The sequence below is a fragment of the Tenebrio molitor genome, chromosome 6 (genome assembly GCF_963966145.1).
Source record: "Tenebrio molitor chromosome 6, icTenMoli1.1, whole genome shotgun sequence".
Taxonomy (NCBI): domain Eukaryota; kingdom Metazoa; phylum Arthropoda; class Insecta; order Coleoptera; family Tenebrionidae; genus Tenebrio; species Tenebrio molitor.
This window is the reverse complement of record NC_091051.1, coordinates 18132270-18152900: the sequence shown is the minus strand read 5'-3', so window position 1 is coordinate 18152900 and position 20631 is coordinate 18132270. Positions and strand designations below refer to the sequence as shown.

The window sequence follows — 20631 nt, the reverse complement described above, 5'->3', positions numbered from 1 at the left end:
CCAAATTAAAACTGCTTGATACTTGATAGACGATTAATTATTTTTAAAAGTGTCGAATTTTGTAGTCGAAGCAACCCTGCCGCGCAAATTCAAATATTCGAAAAATCAAATAAAAATCCGGGAAAATGAACAAACGGCCAAGTCGTGATCGTCATAGAAACGGTAAAAACCCTAGGAAACCCCTATGTTGTGTGTTTTATACAAAATGGCGGAAGACTAGCTCGAGATGCAAATGGCGGACCTGCAGGGTGGACAAACTTCGAAATGAAAATACATAAATTGGTGGAAAGACGCCTGTATTTAATTTGCAAATATACGAATAAATACGACCTCGTTTTCATGTTTGATGTAAAGCAGACAAAGAAATATCTACATAACACAATTTATGAACACTAGCCATGAGATTGAACAAAACACAACAAATACAACAAGAATGAACAACACGATATCGAGAAACTAAAAACATGAAAATAATAACAACCACTGTAAATGGGATGAGTAAAACCTCCAAAACTCATTCACAAACGATGCCACACCATAATCTTTTCTAATCATTAAATTTTTATACAAACAGGACATAAGAATGAATAAACAAAACTCAAATTAACAATAATGAAGGCCCTAACTGAATACTACGCTCTCGCTCTCCTACCTCCTCGCGTAACACGTGGTTTACTCTCGTGAAGTTAACCTAGTTCTCGCCCCCCGATCTATGAGTCTCTGACCTATAGTATTTTTATCTTCCTAAGGAATTTTGGCTTAAGTCATAAATAAACCGAACAAAGACCCTACTTAAAGAAATTTATTGTGATATTGTACCTGTCAATCACTAGCCGGCCTCGGAGAAAAAAATTACCTGGGGTAGTACTCAAAATATTTGTCGGAGACACTCTAGTGATTGACAGGCACAATATGACAATAAATTTCTTTAAGTAGGGTCTTTGTTCGGTTTATTTAGGGTTTAAGTCAGAATTCCTTAGGAAGTTACAAGCACTATACTACGACGCATTCGTCCAAGTCCCTGCGACACCTAACTCGTTATGGGTGCAGTGCCCCGGTTTGTGTCCTCCGAAACACCCTTGCGGTCCCTACACCAGTTGAAACAGAGGCCTTCCACCGAGGCGGTGAGAAGCTCCACGGCCAGGGTCACGCTTCATGGAGAAGCCTCGCGGTCCCCATGCCGGCAACCCCAGAAGGCCCCCTTGGTAGGCTCTCGTTTTTCATTGCAACGTGGTCAAACTGCCCCCGAGTCTACAGCCTACTTTCGGCCAAACACGCTTTTCCTTGCGCCAAATGTTCCCGAAATGGACTACCGTTCACCATCCCACGCGCTCTGACCACGTGTTACACAACGCCCCAAGATCTCACCCGCTTATATGAAACCCCCTGATTATTACTTCATTTGGCCGTACATCATCGGAATTAACAAAGAAACAAACATGCCTGATGCCACGTGTGGTAATTTAAACGAGTTTTTCCCGCTCCCCACAACTACCTTACCGTGCATGATCGAAATACATAAATAAACAAAGCATACCTTCGAAACATGTGTGGTAATGTAAATAATACCTACTACCTTGATTAAACCGCGCAACTTTCTGCGTCACATGTGGAAATCGCGTCGTGCCTTTGATTTGATTTCGACAGTAAACAAAATGGACGATGAGGATGGTACTAACAAACACTCAATTTTTAAATAAAATGACATAACAGAAAACACAACCGTTCACTTCGAGAGCTAAAGATCGAGAGAGGGTTTCTTTTTCAAAATGGCATCCCCAAAAAAATTCCTACCCCCTACTATACAGCAAGGAGGTTAAAGTAAGAGGAGGGAAAGCGCCCTATGCTGGTAATGCATTGAAAGTGATGCCAATCGTTCCTTCTCCAGCAACCTTTTATGACCGCGAACGTCCTTGAACGGCCCACCGGGTATCGCATCGCTTTGACGCCAGTGGCGTTCCTTTAACCCCCGCAACAAGGTGTTAAGCGTTTTTATGTTACAACAAATGCTCCAGTGCGCCCCGTCATGTACTTATAGTTTTTTCTGAATTATAAATTTACTTCTTTTATTTTTGTTAATTTTTTTCATGTACTTTATGTTACAAATTACAATAAATGCATCTGTGCGCCCCGTCATTTATACGCCACTGGTACCATCCCCACCAACCACCCTTGTTTAGCAACCTTTTATGGTTCTGCACGATTTGGCTGGTGGCATCACTTTTTCAAACTTGCTTTCCCTCCTCTTACTTTAACCTCCTTGCTATACAGTGATCCCAACTTCGCAAAAGAGCCGCACGTGTCGCTGCATCCGCTCCTAGTTTCTTTTGGCTGGTGACCTTTTTTCGGCGGTGGCAGTTTGAATTCAAACTGGGATATTACACTTCCTAACAAATTAATTAAGAAATGTTAAGAAACCAGGTAGGAGATTGGGTCAATCCTGTTCACGTTGGATTGAACATTAGTGGTGCAAATCGCACACATTTGGCATTAACTTTCATATGAATTGTCATAGTACCACAACTGTTCTTCCCAACGTGAACAGGTATTAGACTGATAAATTAATATAGCTCGTTTTGCAAAGTGCTTGATAAGTGAATTGAAGGTAGGCTTTTTCTATTGATTGTGTTTGAATTGAAGTTTTCGCTTTAATTTTTTCAATAATAACAATTGTTTTTGTACTTCAGTTTATCAGCCAGTGCGCGATAAGCGACTGGCTGTGTGTTAATTCTTGCTGGCGGTATTATAACTTGTTATAATAATTTTGTACAAATAGTCTGTTACGTTTGGAAGGGTGTTGCTAGTTTAAGCACCTCGCTAGCCTTTCAGGTTGCCAGACTATCCAGTATCATGGTTCGTAAGAAACCTCCTTTAGTTGCGGATAATCCTAAGGATGTTTTGAAATCTGCGTGTCCTGGGTGTAAAATGGAGGTGGATGAAAGTACAGGCATTAGATGTGATCTTTGTAAGTCTCACTCACACATCAACTGTATGGATGTCGCACCTGAAAAGGCTCAACTCCTGCTTCGCATTCATAGAAGATCTTCTCACTTGAAGTTATTGTGTTCGAATTATGAAAGCGTTTTTCAGTGCTCTCCTTTGTCTCCAATTGATCCGACTGTTCCTTTAGAAGATAATGTATTTTGTTAATAATGCTTCGAGATGAAATTTCTAAATTGCAGAAATCTGGTGCAATACCACATGAGGTACAACCATCGACGTCTTTTGCTGCTAAGGTTCAACAGTCTTCTGAAAACAATGTCATCTTCAAGCCAAGTTTATAATACAGACGAAGTCTGAAATCTTGAAATCAATTAATCCATTGCATGAAAATATTGACATTACTAGAGTAAAGGTGGCTTCAAATGGTGGGTTAATTATTGGTTGTTCTGGGAGAGAAGATGGAGGGAGATAAACTTATAAAAGTTGCTGAAACGAAATTGTCAGCTAAATATGACATTAAGAAGTTGGCTCCGGTTCTGCCTCGTCTTAGAATTGTGGGCATATCTGAGGATATTGGTAATTCCGAATTTCTTGACTACTTCAGGAAGCAAAATCCGAGTGTACCTAATCACTGATGGGTCTGTCGTCAATTTGCATAGATTTTGGGCTATAAAAAATGCCGCAACTGTAAGAACATTGGCATGTCGCAAAATTAGATATTGACTGTAATCATGCATCATTCGAGCATGAGAAATGTTTTGTTTTCAAACTTGCCACGGCGAAATTCAAAGAAAATCTGTTTGGCATGACAACTGAGCTGCCTGTGAGCAAAATTTCTGATGGACAGCACTCTGTGGCTGGTGATAGCTCTGATAAGTGACTAACTAATCTTTCTTCCAATCAGCGTGATAAAATAATAGACACTTTATCAATATTTTATCAAAATGTACGTGACCTTAACACCAAATTGGTGCAATTTTATAATGCTGTATCTGTTCTTGATGTTGACGTGGTTGCTGTGACGGAAACATGGTTAAAAGACGATGTATTATCTACCGAATTGTTTTCCTCTGATTATATTGTGTTCAGAAACGATCGTAATTTTAGTATAACTTTTCAGTCCAGAGGTGGTGGTGTTGCTCTGGCTGTTAGATCTACATTGTCAGTGAAGCTGATGGTGTAGATTTAGCCTTTGATAATTTACCGGAAATTGATTTCATTTGTGTTAAGATTCATAATGTTAACTCCACTATCTACATTTGTCTTGTATATATTCCTCCTGGTCTGACTTTGCATAGATATCATTAACTTTCTTATGCTTTCCTTTCCTTGCGGTTTCTGCATGGTTCTAAAATAATTTTCTTGGGTGATTTTAATGTCACTGAATACATTACCTTTTTGAATTTAGATCAACTACGGGATAATGCAGTTCCGATTTTTCATATTTTAAGTGAGTTACCTATTCAGCAGCATAACTCTATTACTAATGATAATGATCGGCTACTCGATTTGGTTCTGTCGAATTTACATTGTAGTGTGACCAGGGGTGATGGTGATAATTTTAATTTTAGGGCAGTTGATATGGAGATGGTGCGTAACGCACTTCTTCTTATAGATTGGTCTTTTCTTGAGGGTTATCCGCCTTGGTTTTCGTATGAGCTTATTAAGAAAATTATGCTGAAACACAGAATATTGAAGAAATTTAGGGTAGGTATCTGGCAAACTGTGTGATCTGGAGAAATTTAGAATGTTACGTCGAGATATTACAGGTGATATTAAAAGGCAGTATGATCAACACATTGCTAAAGTTGAGGCTGACATAAAGAGAGATCCTAATAAGTTCTGGCAGTTCGTCAAATTCAAATAGAACGGTACTGGTATTCCTCTTAATATGACTTTTTCGGGAGCGGAAGTTTCTGGCGCTGATGAGATTACGGGAGCTTTTGCTAATTATTTTGAGACTGCTTATTGTGAAAAAGCTTCAGTCTAGGGTCATCTGTTGAAGAATGGAATACATCTTGTAATTTCTTCTTAAATGCTGTTAACAAACAAGATGTTTTGAATGCAATATCCAAACTTAAGTTGAAATTCACAGCTGGTCCTGATATGATCCCATCATTTCTAATCCGTGAATGTGTTGAGGCTTTCGTTTCTCCTTTGGTAGTGATTTTCAACTTGTGTTTGAAGACTAATGCGTTTCCTGCAATTTGGAAAACTGCAAGGGTTGTGCTGGTTTTTAAGAAAGGGGATCGGAGTTGTATTGAAAATTATCGGCCTGTTTCGATCTGTAGCAATTTTTCTTAAGTATTTGAATTCATAATATCAGATAACTTGTCTTTTCATTTTAAAAGTTATATCTCAGAGGCACAACATGGCTTTGTGAGAGGTAGGTCAACGATATCCAATTTATGTACTTTCACACAGTATGTAGCTAATTCAATGGATCTGGGCCTCCAAACTGATGTGATATATACTGATTTTTCAAAAGCTTTTGATAGGCTGGACCATGAAATCCTTGTCAGAAAGCTGGACATTGGGTTGCTCTTCTAACTTTTAAATTTTTTGTATTCTTACCTGAGTGGTCGTAAGCAGTTTGTTAGTGTTCATGGACATCGTTCTAATGTTTTTGATTGCCCCTCTGGTGTGCCTCAAGGATCTGTGTTGGGACCGCTACTCTTCAATATTTTTATTAATGACATAATTGAGGATCTTTCAGTATCCTGTTTGCTGTACGCAGATGATATGAAGATTTTTACGTCTATTAGAGAAGTTGGTGATTGTGTCAGGTTGCAGGATAATATTGATTTAATCTCCACTTGATGCATACGAAAAGAGCCTTCAGTTAAATATTGTGTTGTAATAAAAAACAAAAGATTGAATTTGATTATAATATTGATGGTGCTGTTTTGGAGAGACCTGAATTGGTTTCTGACTTGGGAGTGCTGTTTGATAATAAGCTGTCTTTTACAGGCCACATCAACTCTGTTATAAAAAATTCCTGGAAGACCTATGGCTATATTATTAGGAATACCAGAGATTTCTCTAATATCTCCACATTAATACACTTTTTTCAATCATTTGTCAGAAGTAAACTTGAATATGCGTCGATTGTTTGGTTTCCTCATCATGCTGTTCACATTGCTAGTATTGAACATTTGCAGCGTAGATTCTGAAAATACTTGTGTTTCAGAGAGGTGGACGCTATCCTCCTATTGGATATTCACAGACTATTTTATTAGAATGTTTCTCGCGGAAAAATACGAAACAAAAATAATGAGAAAAGAAATATTTATGGGTCCTACGTTGTGTTTTGTTTATTATTTAACCTAATTAGGTTCTAACGAGAGGCCGTACCTTTGGAAAGTTTTTCAGAAAATAGAATTAAAACGATGAAACACACTTCACTTAAATTTTATTTAACAAATAATCGAGTGTGGTGGCGTTTGGTCCCAACCTCCCAACAAATAGTGTGAATAAATCAGTGAATTTAATAAAGACGTTGGTGGATATTTTACTCAGTGAGATTTGGCTTTCGTCCGGTGAATTGAGATATGACTCATGAATAAATGATTGAGCTGAGCAAATACAGAAGTTTCGGGCGCGACAATAAATCAATTTGATTTTGGGTAAGGACAGTTTTTAACAGAGTGGAAACCATTTCAGATTTGTTAGATGTTGAAGATCTGTAATATTTGTATTTAAAATACCTTAGCTGGTCATTAAGGATTTTTATCTTTTTATCCTTTTTGTTACTACTGGTTTTTAGCAAGGAGTATCATTATATTTATCGAGTATTTCCCTATATTTTGCTCATAATTCAAATCTTGGGCATGAGAAGAGGGAGGTTCTGGATTAGGATGATCCTCAATTAAATGCTCAGTATCTATCAAAGATGAGTTCTAAAAGTTTAGATACTTCCTGTTTTGTTTTTCTTCCAGAAAGCCTCTTACTCCTAGAAGTACTGGCCTCTGTTACTGGCTTTTGATTATACAAATTTCGAGTAGGAACGGCAGTCTTTTCCAAATTTCTTCGCAAAGGTAAACCTAAATTAATATTAATAAGTTGAGAAATAATATTTGAGGCAGAAACTGATATAAAAACACAACAATAAAACCTATGTTAGGTATAAAACTTACCTCATTTTGTAAGTCTCTTTCGTAATCATTTTCTGTGAAATGAACGGAACAGATATAACTAGTATCTGGATTTAATTTGTCTTCGTCTTCCCTTTTACAACGAACAGTCCACTCTTTTCTGATAGTTTGCGACACAAGGTCTCTAGCTTTAGGAAAGCGATGACATGAAAATTTTTCGGCAATCTCTTTTTGCTTAATATAGGTGTTATTACATCCATACACCGCACATCTTGTGCCAGGCATGTTTTCAGATTCTACCCTTCTTGCACTATATTAAAAAAAGAAATGAAGCGTTTGCACAATTAAAATGACTTTATTGTTTAATTACCTCTAAAGCTAAAATAATAAACTCTACTAAGTAGAAAATAACATGTCCGTTTTTGTAGAAAACAAAAAAATTAGCGTCTAAACACACAAGCTTTAATAGTATATTATGATACGAGTCTTATAAGAAGCATTTTATGGCACGCACGGTTTTAGGCCACGACGAGCTTGCGAGGAGTGCCCTAAAGGAGTAAGTGCGATAAAATGCCTTATAAACGAGATGTCATACAGTATTTTTGCTACTTTGCCACTTTTTCAATGAAAAAAAAAAAAAATTTAAAATTTAAAACCGTTGAAGTTGAAGGATTCCATCCAAGGTCACGTCTGCGGTCTGCCGCGACACCACAGTATCCGTCAAAATTAAAAAATTAAATTTCACTATTTTTAGTATTATGTATTATTATATCACGCCTTTTCCTATTACGATACGCAAAACAGTATCGTAATAGCATCAGTAGGAACCCAAAGTAGAAAAAGTCACTAACGAAACTCAAATAAACTGTTTTCATATGAAAATTACATTTAAGATAAATACACTCGTATAATACACTATAAGTACACTGTTCAGGATAAATAGAAATGTCCAAGAGAAACAGAACTAACGGCCGGTTTCATAATGCGACCCTAAAGTCTCCTTTAATAAAATGCGCCTTTAAGGTAAATGCGACTTTAAATCTAAAATAAAGGAGACTGCATTTCATAAACACGGACTATCGAAACATTAGTTAAAATTTGCATTAGTTCGAAAACGAATCATTCACCGTGTGTACGTAGTCATTTTCCTAGGGAATTCTAGGGAATTTTACAGTAAACGTTTGAAAGTTTTGGTAACTCGCAACTGTTTCCCTCGGACTTTGAATTGTATTTCGAGTAAGTATTTTAATTTTTGTTTACATTCTGCATTTTACATTTTGCAGCGCCAAATTAAAACATCCGATTAATAAAAGATTGCGACCAAAAATGCCAAATCCAACCTTTCAAGTGAAGGAGGAATTTTATAAATCTAAAACAAAACTTGTATAAAATAAGATCCTACACTTAAAGAGAAGAGAGGAAAGAGAAGAACATGAAAGGAAAAAACTGTTACCTATTAGACTTAGATTGAATTAGGAAGAAAACAATTGAGCAATAAAAACTAATGAATTCATGGAATATCTTTATTTTCTGAATACCTATAAGTTTCCGAAATGTTGATTTAATTATTCGGTAAGTACCTACTAATTCACAAAAAAAAGCAGCAATTTGTGGCAATGCACTAGCCTAGCGAAATGTCACTTGTCATGTAATTGAGGTTATGTTCCCCATTTAAATCCACCTTTAACGAGATAAAAGGCAGACAACGAGCTTTTAAAGTTAAAGGGGGTTTTAAGGATTTAAAGACGCCTTTAATGAATATGAAACACAATTTTTAGTTAAAGGTGGTTTTAAATTTAAAACCGCTTTTAAAATACATTATGAAACCGGCCGTAACAATTTTCACAACGCAGTGACATCACAAGCGATCGGTTCTGCTCGAGACGTTGGCGAACGCATGCCTTATGGCATCTAGCAGTCCGATACGCGACATAAACAGACCCCTGTCAATCATCATTTTCGTTCTATACCTGTCAGTTTACAGGGTAGTACTTGGACGAATTTACGATTAGGGGTTGTACTTGTGGTTTAAACCTATTGTCGGTGTTGTTAACGTTTATACAATAGTACCCTGCCATAAAACCGCTGCAGCTCTGGGAGAACTTTAGGTATATAGTCCGGACAAAATAAATTATTAAATCAAACTATTTAACATGATAACGTAAATAAAAATTTATGGTAGGTCGTTCTCGAAAAGAAGCAGGTGTATAAATACAGCGAGTTTTTGAAATTCTACCTGCAACTTCGGTGGTAGATAACCATCTGTTCCCCATCATAAATCTTTACAATTGTTATCTTTACATTTTTATTTGAACATGCTGTTAAATAATTTGACTTAATAAAGTCAGGATTGACATTTATTTTGTCCGGACTGTGGCGACCTCTATCGACGCACCACAACACGCACGTATCGACACTAGGGGGAGCCAAACCGAAGGGATAAAAGACGTCGCATCCCTTAGACTCGCTCTCTCGCCGATCAACTTCAACCACGGCACCACCAACCACGCCGTTCACCATTTTGTCATTCATTGTTATCTTTTGTTATCGTTACTTGTTATTGTTGTTACATTAAACTCAAACCACGCATCAAGCCGTCTCATTCATTCCGGACCAACAAAGTACTCCACAATTGGTGACCCCGACGATCCGGAAGACCACGAAGCAACACCACAATTAGTGACCCCGACGATCCGGAAGACCACGAGGCAACAACTTCCACCCCCGACAATCCGGAAGACCACGAGGCAACAAACTTCTGACCCCCGACGATCCGGAGCAAACAATCAGCACCACGTGCACCCCACAAGTTGAGTACAACATCAGACAATGGCACCGGTCGGCGAAGAGCAAACCAACACGTGCGACCGCTGGAGACGGCTTCCACTCGACCACGAGCCCTCATCGTGGCAGTGAACCCCACGTTTCGGTGAGTCGGAAGTGGAGTACCCGGGTCACCGAATCTCAACAAGCAGGATGCAAGCCTCCACCAGACAAATCGCTACGACCACCACAGCGACGGGAACGACATCGTCGGCCTCACCGACCATCGTACCCACCGCTCATCACAAACGGCAGAGCACGCGCTCGCCACCACAATCAGCACGAGCCACGCGCTCGCCATCACAAACGGCTCGAGCAACGCGCTCGCCAGCACATTCAGCACGAGCAACGCGCTCGCCAACACATTCAACACGAGCAACGCGCTCGCCAACACATGCAGCACGAGCAACGCGCTCGCCATCACAAACGGCACGAGCAACGCGCTCGCCAACACATTTAGCACGAGCCACGCGTTCTCCATCACGAACGGCTCCAGCAACGCGCTCGCCAGCACATTCAGCACGAGCAACGCGCTCACCAACACATTCACCACGAGCAACGCGCTCGCCAAACCAAGCAACCATCGCCTCGGCACATCAACTGCAACCCACATGGACGCCGACATCAAGCCGTGTATACGACCGCGAGCACCACGCTGTGTACACCGCGACCAGACACCTTCATCTTCCCCACACGCTGGAATCCAGTCCATCGCAGACGCCAGGAGGTACAAACGCACCAAACTCTGAGAACGCTCCCGCCGACGCCGTGTCATGCTCCGAAAGCATCTCCTTGGCCATCGACTTTCGCGCCCGCAACATCGAGCAAGAAGCCGACGACCGAGTCATCGCCAACGACAACACAACCTCATCCACGCATTCGCGCCATTACTAAGTTTGTTTCAGATCGCTTCGTATGGCCGAATCACAGCAACATCGACGCAACCTCCGTCGCATCAACCTTGGCAGCTCGCTGCATCTCCGGGTTCGGCACGTCCCTCCGTCTCGCAACAAGCAGGGCCTGAACCACTTCGCACACGCGGGTTCGGCATGTCCCTCAGCTTCGTCAACGACCAGGGCCTGAACCACTTCGCACACGCCTGCCAACGAAATCCTCAATCTGCTTTCGTGACTGCGTCCCCTCACGATGCAGCCGTCGCGGCGCTCAACTTCACATCTTCGAGAGAACGCAGCCACTGAGGGGGGAGTACTGTGGCGACCTCTATCGACGCACCACAACACGCACGTATCGACACTAGGGGGAGCCAAACCGAAGGGATAAAAGACGTCGCATCCCTTAGACTCGCTCTCTCGCCGATCAACTTCAACCACGGCACCACCAACCACGCCGTTCACCATTTTGTCATTCATTGTTATCTTTTGTTATCGTTACTTGTTATTGTTGTTACATTAAACTCAAACCACGCATCAAGCCGTCTCATTCATTCCGGACCAACAAAGTACTCCACAGGACTATACTGTTCTTGGGTAAGAAAGATCAAGATCCGCCATTATCGATCTAGCTACAACAGACACGTGTAAACTGTAAAGTAGGTTAATTTTTCACCGATCAAAAAGACAAATATCTAAAGTTTGTCTAAACATAAGTGAATTTTATGGTTTTAACATCTAAAGTACTTTATGAGGGATTTTAGGGTTCTTCACGACAAATCCATCACAACAGAATATTTAGCTACCCTGTCGTAAATTTTGCAACGCGTGCCTGTCTTTGTTAAACGAAAAGCTGCAGATTCGGTTATTCCCACTTTTACAACATCCCTCATAAAGTATTTTAGTTGTTAAAACCGTAAAATTCACTTATGTTTAGACAAACTTTAGTAACTAAACGCTGTTCAAAAATCAAAAAACCAATGTGGTGCAAATGACTTATCTGTCACTGTCACAAGTAATAGGAAATGTAATGAGAAATGTGTTATTTGTATACTTCGCCCAGTGAGAGATTGGGAGATTTTAAATTATGTTAAATTAACCCAACACTACAAAATGTACTAGAATACTAATAATGAGACCATAATTTCAGGACAAAAATGTTACTGTTTGAAGGATATATTTCAAATTTTACGTGCGCTAGATAGTACTTTCTCTACGTAGAATTTAATGACTCTTATGTCAACCAATCTCTCGCTGGACAAACTTTACCACAATGGTTTTTTCAATTTTGAACAGCGTTTATAAATATCTAGTAACAGCAAACACCTCCCCGATTATCACTCTTTTTTTTTAACAATTTGAATTTCTTACTTTCAAAAAGCCGATTTTACACGTCGTCAAATACGAAACTGTTTGTTTACAACAGTGGCGGCTCGTGACTCGTTGACAAGGGGGGCTCTGTCACATGTAAGTACAATCGCGGGCAAAGAATACTGGTACAGTATATTACTATAGACACTTCAAATAGTATATTAAAGAACGAGTTTTATAAGGGTTGATTTGGCGCACGAGTCCCAGGTGTAGAAAACGACCCGTAGGGGACGTATGGGACGAGTGAGCCACTACCCTTATAAAACCAGTTTTTTATGTTATTTTTTTAGAATTTGCACCTTTGTTTTAATTTTTAAATAAAAAAAATAAATTTTCAAATTCTAGGGAATTTCGTATTAATTGGTAATTCAAGGTAACGGATGCAACTACATCTGCAACAGATGTTAGAAAGTAGAGTTTGAACATCAATATTGGAAGTTTTTTGGTGTAATACACTGAATTATTGATAAAAATTTCATTAAAGTACAGTGTACTTATATAAAGCCATAAACGACTCCTACTGACTGACGTTTATAGACGTATTATAAACGCAAATTCTAAAAACACTGTATAGTGCTTGTATCTTACTAAGGAATTCTGACTTAAGTCATAAATAAACCGAACAAAAACCCTACTTAAAGAAATTACTGTGATATTGTACCTGTCAATCACTAGGCGGTCTCGGAGAAAAGAATTACCTGGGGTAGTACTCAAAATATTTGTCGGAGACCGTCTAGTGATTGACAGGCACAATATGGCAATAAATTTCTTTAAGTAGGGTCTTTGTTTAGTTTATTCAGGGCTTAAGTCAGAATTCCTTAGGAAGATACAAGCACTATAATACCCCAGGTTGAATTCAAATTGCCGCCTCCGAAACAAACGTAATTGGTCCTTTTGTTGTGTACTGTTACTGTTGTTACCACATTTGATTGCGTACGGTTGGTACACGAAAGAAGCAAGCAAATCTACGGTCGGAACGTTATAGATGTGAATTGGGGACTTGTCGTTAAGTTGGCACTACCAGCAAAAGTAACTAGGCGCGCCAATAAGGTTATTGGAATTTATGACAGATCTCACTAATGTACAGTTCAATCATAAGTTTTAAGCGACCTTGAGTTTGACAATCCATATCCAAAACATTTCGAGTATAAATATAGTTTATTTTTTAATCATAGAACCACGACCTGTTGATTTAGGTTTGTAAATATAAAATTTTACTAAATTTAGGGAATTTAATGATATCTATTGGCTGAGCTTGTGCCAACTGTCATGATCGTACACCTTGACAAAAGCTGCGCGAAGGCGGAGCCCAATTTTGATAAGTGAAACGTAAAAACGTTGGTCGTTTAGTTCAAATTTTCAGGGTGACTGCAAATTTGCATTTTACACTGTTCAAGGATTTGGATTAGAATGTCCGACATTATCTAAGGACTTGTCGGCTTCTCGCCAAATAAATATCGACATAAATTAGCTCACAAATCTGTAAAGCATGACAAAATGGTACCGATGTTTTCAGTTCGAATAGTACAGACGTTATTGATCTGTGGTACAGACGCTTCGGTACGCATTTTGGTTTCTGCGTCATCGATCATGAGAGTTGGCACGAGCCAACGTTTGTCATTTTTAATGTCCTTGAAAGTACGCAAACTCGCAGCTAAAATTTGAACGTGTTATTAAAAATGCCTCGCAAAGTAAGACATTTATTAAGCTCTTAAATTAGTTGTTATTAATTTTATTAACATGCTGCGCTACTAATATCTCTATTAACCTCAATTTTTATATGATGAGATTTTTCACCCTATGTCAAAAGTGTACAATGTTGTCAGCTCTATTTTGGGTGTACATTGCGGTGTTCTCTGATTTGCACCACTAATGTTCAATCCAACGTGAACAGATATTAATTACTGATAACTGCAATTTAATTGATGTCCCAACTTTGTAAAGGTCATTTGAAAATATGAAGAGTAACATTATGTTTGAAAGCTGAAGGCACACATTTCGAACATTTACTCTAGTTCTTGTAAGAATACGACTGGAGCTCCTCATGTATGATCCTTTAGCACAATGTTTGAGTAGGTACATTTGGTTGCAAAAAAAACGGGAACTGTCAGAATAAAATTGACACATTTTTACAATTTTTCCATACATTTACATTAGGAAAATTTTCGTTTCCCGTTTTTTTTTTGCAACCAACTGTAATAAAGATAATCTTCATCCTGGAAACAATATTTCTTCGTTGATGTCATTGATCAATTTTATATTTACCAAAATTCGATCGTATTGCAGTCATTTACGGCGTAGCTTTTTGTTTTTTTGACTTCAGAAAGAGAGAGTAGAAAAGAGTCCCCAAAAACATAACCTGAAAGACTACCACGAACCCGAATGCGTCAAGTGTGAATGACATTATGCTGTGTTTCAGTTACAAACGGTTGATGCAGTCGTCGATTTCTCAAAGAAAGTTGAATTGATAATAATAAGTACAAAAAGAAAACTTAACTACATTATGGAAAATAACTGTAAGTAGAAGTTTATTTGAAAATGATAATTTTTTTAGAACTAACACCAACTTTCCGTAAACTTTTATTGTTTTCTACAAAGTGCCTATAAAAGAAAGTTTATCAAGAGTCAGATGTTCGAGAGTCGAGAGAGACTCTTGGCTCTCTCCACGGGCTCTCTCTCTCCGGCCTGTTCATTTGCCAGTTTTCGGCGTTCGCCGTTTGGCGCTACTTTGCAGGCGCCGATAAGGTTCTCGAAAATAAAGAAGGTAACGACAACGGTTGCGACGAATATTTCCATCTCACTTAATTTGACGTAATGTGTGGCGGAGAGTTTGTTGCCATGTTCCCGATGGTGTACCTTGACCGTGTATTTAATAATTAAGCAAAGGATTATCATTAATCGAGTTGTAAAAGATGAGTAATACCTGGGATACGGTTTTAAAGATGGTTTTTTATCCGTTCCTGCCTGTGATAACTAAAAAAGCTATATTCTATCTCGTGATTCGGAAGTCACGACAGTCACGTTAAGCCATTGGTCCCTGTCTATTGAGTTGGTCATCATGCCCCTCATAGATTTGTAAACCAGTCCTAGACTGTGAAACAAATTTTAGGCAGAATATAGCCTAAGGGAGTCCGTTTCGGCTCAGGGACGCGAGGGTCGCGGGTTCAATTCCGACGCAGGGCGAAATTTAAAAACAAAAAGGCTATATTCTATCTCGTGATTCGGAAGTGACGTTAAGCCATTGGTCCCTGTCTATTGAGTGGGTCATCATGCCCCTCATAGATTTGTAAACCAGTCCTAGATTTTGTAACATTTTTTCTTTGAGTTTGTCAATAAAAAATGCAGTCCTGGTAGACTACGTCGACTGATGCATTTTTTTAAATACCCTTAGATAACAAAATCCCCAAACCATAACATTAAAATATTAAGAAAGTATCATAGATTGTGTTGGTAATATTTTGAAGCATTCGCGCCACTGATTCTCATTGGTTGTTATAAAACCCACGCGAAAAATAAATTATATGACGTTTCAAATTTGAGTGATTTAAGCGTTTAGATTTGCGATTTTTCATCGTTAGAGCTTTGTTTTGCGTTCCTCTGGTTTTAAAAGTTATTAGTTTTGATCGTGTTGCTGTTTTGATCTCCTCCGTTGCGATTTTTGTTGATTTCTTTGAATTTGTGAAGTGAGTGCGTGCCTCAAGAATCTAGCATAATGAACACTTTAAGTGACATTACAAACATCGAAAATGATACAGAGGTAATTTTTGTTCATGCATTAAATATTAAATAATCTCTTGTTTGTTTTAGCCATTTCCGAAAAAAGCTGGATATTTTCATTTCTGTAGCCAGCTTTTTTCGGAAATTCGAAAATGTATTGTGCGTTGCATTTTTAAATCCATCGGGCACATTATTACTCTTGAAATACCCTGTATTAATAATAGTATATTATACGCCAAGGTAGAGAAGACATTTTTTTAAGCCGAGGGAATAAAGAAGCGAGGCTTAAAATTGTCTTCTCTAGCGTGGTTTATATACTATTTTTTTCACTACTAGATCCGTTAAAACCCTTTCTAATAATAATTATTAATTAAATTTGTTTGTCCGATGCGACGATCCGAGTTCTCATTTTTCAACGGTTGCTATGAAAATTGAAAATCGTCTGTCTACGTTAACCAATAAAATCAAAGAAAATCTTTCGTTGCTAGGTGACGGCTGTTCATTATTATATTATTAACCTAGGGAGAGAAATTCTACTTCTGGGGTCGGTTCGAGAGTCAATAATGACGCCTTCTGAGACTAGTAGTGAAAAAAATAATATATTATAATATATTACCCCTGCTATACTGAAGTTTTCTTTCGTCTTTCCTAAGTGCAAACATACAGAATAATAATAAAACATCACGTGTAAACCTGTTCTCTCATTTTTTTAAATTTCGCGCCGGATCTATTTCTTATAGCGTAGAGTGAACACTTTTAGTAACATTTATGTCAAGCGTGGAGGGAGAAAAGACTGGAGATGGCATTTCATATGCTTCCCATGTTAAAAATCCGAACCCTCTAGAAGCACGTGCAAACAACCTTTTATGACCCAGTCCACAATGCGCTAGATAAAGAAGCACAATGCTCCTGGAAGGAAGGCGAAGGAAGCCATTGGCCTAGCGTCTATATTCAGAAACCTTTTATGACTCTGTAGTTTTCGCGGGCCGGTACACTTAAGTATTTGAATTAGTGCCATCTCCAGTCTTTTCTCCCTCCACGATGTCAAGCAATCTATCAGTGGACAGAGTTTACGAGTAGTTTTTAATGAGAGGGAAATATTTAAAACCGAAACGTCATTGTGACAGTAGATACTTTATAAAATCTGACATAGGGCATTGTTGTTCTTGGTTGCTCTTGCTAAGCAATTGACTTTCATTACAAAAGGTTAACTATGTATTTAATTATTAGCTATAAATAACTAGTGGTATGATTATTATCGATGATATGAGTGAAATTCAGCTGGAGATTTCACGAGTCCGAAGGACGAGTGAAATGTCCTGCTTCAATTTCACGAATTTAATATCATCGATGATTAATCATACCACGTGTTATATTCGATGAAACAATATTATGAATGAAATACAAAATTATTCATTTATTTGTCAAACTGGCAAATTTATTTCTATCAAAAATCGTAACGACGAAAGTAAATAAGATAATATTTTTTTTGTTTTTTATTATCGCTGTGATAGCCATGCAACTAAGGACTTTAGGCGTTTTCATTGGATCATTCATGATCACGTGATACATGAATTATATTGTCACAACAATAAAATGGTGCAAAAGCTCCCAAACAGTGGGGCACCATTTAAAATTTTTATTTTTGAGAAAACCATTTATGTTAGGAAAAAATTGTATTAAGGTTTTCGACCACATTTTCCCCCACAAACTCACCCTGAAATTCTTGGGAGACCATTTCCTAACACCCTGTATACGTATCTAGTTACTTATAATACATACAGGTGATTTTGAAAGTTGTGCAGATATTTTAATCACGAGCTACTGGCTTCATATAGAACTCGAAAAAAATATTTAAAAAATTCTGTCAAAAAACATTTATTTTTTGAGCTACAATTTTTTTAATTGCTTTTAGTCTTCTACGTTGTCAAACAACCTCGTAGGTAAAATTTCGGCACATTTTAAAAATACACCCTGTATATCATATTGTATAAAACGCACACCAATGCGATTTCCTTGTTTTAAAGCATATTTGCTATAGGTTACTTCGCATTGGCGTACATTTTATAAAACATGATATCCAAGGGTGTATTTTTAAAATGTGCCTAAATTTTACCTACAAGGTTGTAGGACAACGTAGAAAACTAAAAGCAATTAAAAAAAGATTGTAGCTCAAAGAATTTTTTAAATATTTTTTCCGAGTTCTACATGAAGCCAGTAGCTCGTGATTAAAATATCTGCATAACTTTCAAAATCACCCTGTATGTATTCGAATTGTACAGGACTCTTGATATATGTATTTTTTTTTTTTTAGACACTTTGTACAGCGTGATCAACAAGGACTGAAGCTGTTGGCAGCAAATGACAGCAAAATATTCCCAAAATATGAAATTTTTTTGTGCGTCAGTGTTGGCACCCGCTGCAAGTTGCGAATGTCAAAAAATTTAGGTTATGTTACGAGTTGGTAGTTTTAAAACACGATACGTACAAAACGACCAAAAACAGTATAAAATGTAATTAGCGGTACTTAATAATGGCCCACTGTTTCGATATTCATAAAAGCGACAGGCCGTGCCCGCATGCCCCTCCTGAGAAACAGAAACATGTTTTATGCGTTATTATTTTCGAGTTGAAAGTCTGCGGGATGCAGGGATTAGATCCGGGAAAATTTGTAAGGTTGGAACTTTAATTTCTTCTTTAAAATGGTTAGGCAACTTCCATATGACAAGCCTGTAAAGTAAGGAAAAGGAATGACGTGATTTTTAATGGTAAGGATTATTAGGCCCTGCATTAAACGTGCCCAACAAAGAACTTTGGATGCGTGTGTTTTACATAAGAATCACGCCTGTTTGGAGTGAAAGCTTTCCCACTGACTTTCGAGGGTTTTGTTCCATTCTACCTCGAACATTCTCAACTACATCTTCTGCCAGTAGGTTTTGCCTTTTTCACATCACCTGTTTGTAGGTAACGTTGCACCAATCTCGTACAATGCTGCCTAAACGCGACTAAGCTACCGCGCCGCCCAACTGGCTCGGGGAACATTTGTTGAAATTGGTGCAATGTATCGTCCGTGCTCCGTGGAATACTGCCAACCGTTAGCAGCATCAAAATTTCCAGTCCGAAAGTACGCCATACCAATAAAAATGTCTTGCTCTAGTGTAAAAACCATTTTCATTAATAAATTGATACAAAAATGACACTTGATTTTGAAGTTTAAATTTGTCCGTCAAAATTGACAACTGAAAATGTAATGCTACCAACTTCACTGAAATTTTCATTATGTTGTCATTGTTGCCAACAGCTTCAGTCCTTGTTGATCACTCTGTATTTAATATTATTTCAAATTGTGTTGTGTAAAAAACCTTATCCACATTTTGGAATTGTAGCAACAGAAAAGAACAGTGGGAAGAAAACATCCGAAAAATATGTAAAAGTGTGGAGTGAGTTCTTAAAAGGAAGCAAACTTTCAAATGTAGGAGGTCATAGATATGAAATTAAATTAAATCCATCCAAGTCGTGTGCAGTTAGCGTTACTGACAAGGCAGTTAAGGGCACGAACAATGCGATAATTCGTTTTGATAGACCTCATAAAAACGTTTATTTTAATCACATTAATATCAATCCAAGATTTTCTGGAAAGCCAGATCCTCATCTTAAACTACCACCTGGTGGATTATCAGTATGTTTCAAACCATTTTTTAAAACGATTTAAATTATTTTTAATCGTTATTTATTTACAGGCAGCGGAAACCACGGCAAAATTTTGTAAAATTGTGAATAAAGTAGCAATACCTGTGGCCTTGTTTATTGATATAATTCAAACTGGATTGGCAGTACGTGAAGATTATAAGAAGGGAACAACACGTAATACGGTGGAAACCGTAGCTGGTAAAGGAGGGGGCTGGCTTGGGGGTTACGGTGGTATTGTTTTTTTTTACCCTTATAAAACGCGCATGTTTATCTTGAACTGTTTGACATAGGAGCTGTGGGTGGAACAGGGTTGGGGACAGTAATTTTTCCTGGTGTTGGCACCATTATTGGTGGACTCATTGGAGGAATAACTGGAGGCATTGGTGGGTCCGTGGCAGTTTCTGTAATAGCAAGAGAAATAGGAGATATAGTTGATTATGACATTATTGAGATTGAATGCGAAAAATGTAAAACGAAATTGAAATTTCGCAAATACTTGGAACATGATTTTATTTGTCTAGATTGTGAAGCGAAATTGTAAACATATTCAACATAAATGTGTAAAGTTTTAACAACAAGCTATAAAAATAATAATATAATAATCTTTTTGTTATCATTTGATTCCCGTTTTTGATCGTCTTCATCTTTGACTCTGGGCAGGATTCGCCAGGCATGATTTTATTTCCTTCTTCGACATTCATTGTCCGAATTTAGCTATATTAGAACAATTAAAAACTATTATATAAATTGGCTTCTTATAGTTTTCAAACCGATTAAAAAATACACTTCTTTGAACAGCACACTATAGAAATAAAATATTTTGTTCATAAATTTTATTCCCCAGACAAGATAAGATTCTAAGATACAATTCTAAAGCAAGATATTATTTGAAACAAAGGATTTCTCTTGCAATCCAACGCGGTAATGGTGTCAGCATTTTGGGGAGCTTTCCAAATTCTCCAATTTTGGAAGAATTTTTCTGTTATACTTTTATTTTACGTAATTTGTTTTGTTTAGGTTAAGTATGTAATTATTATTGTTTTCCTGTCCACTTATTTCAAATATAAATTAAAAAATCAAATAAACAAAATTATTAATAAAGT

At 37.8% G+C, this 20631-nt stretch overlaps 1 protein-coding gene across 1 annotated transcript; it reads left to right on the top strand.

The window, feature by feature from the left end:
* Positions 1-9866: 9866 nt before the first annotated feature.
* LOC138133169 (uncharacterized) lies at positions 9867-20136 on the top strand. The gene is made up of 6 exons (XM_069050965.1): positions 9867-9898; positions 9979-11347; positions 14541-14637; positions 19225-19517; positions 19579-19759; positions 19819-20136. The coding sequence occupies exons 1-2, from the start codon at positions 9867-9869 to the stop codon at positions 10607-10609; spliced, it is 663 nt and encodes a 220-aa protein (XP_068907066.1). The 3' UTR covers positions 10610-11347; positions 14541-14637; positions 19225-19517; positions 19579-19759; positions 19819-20136.
* The last annotated feature ends 495 nt before the right edge of the window (positions 20137-20631 follow it).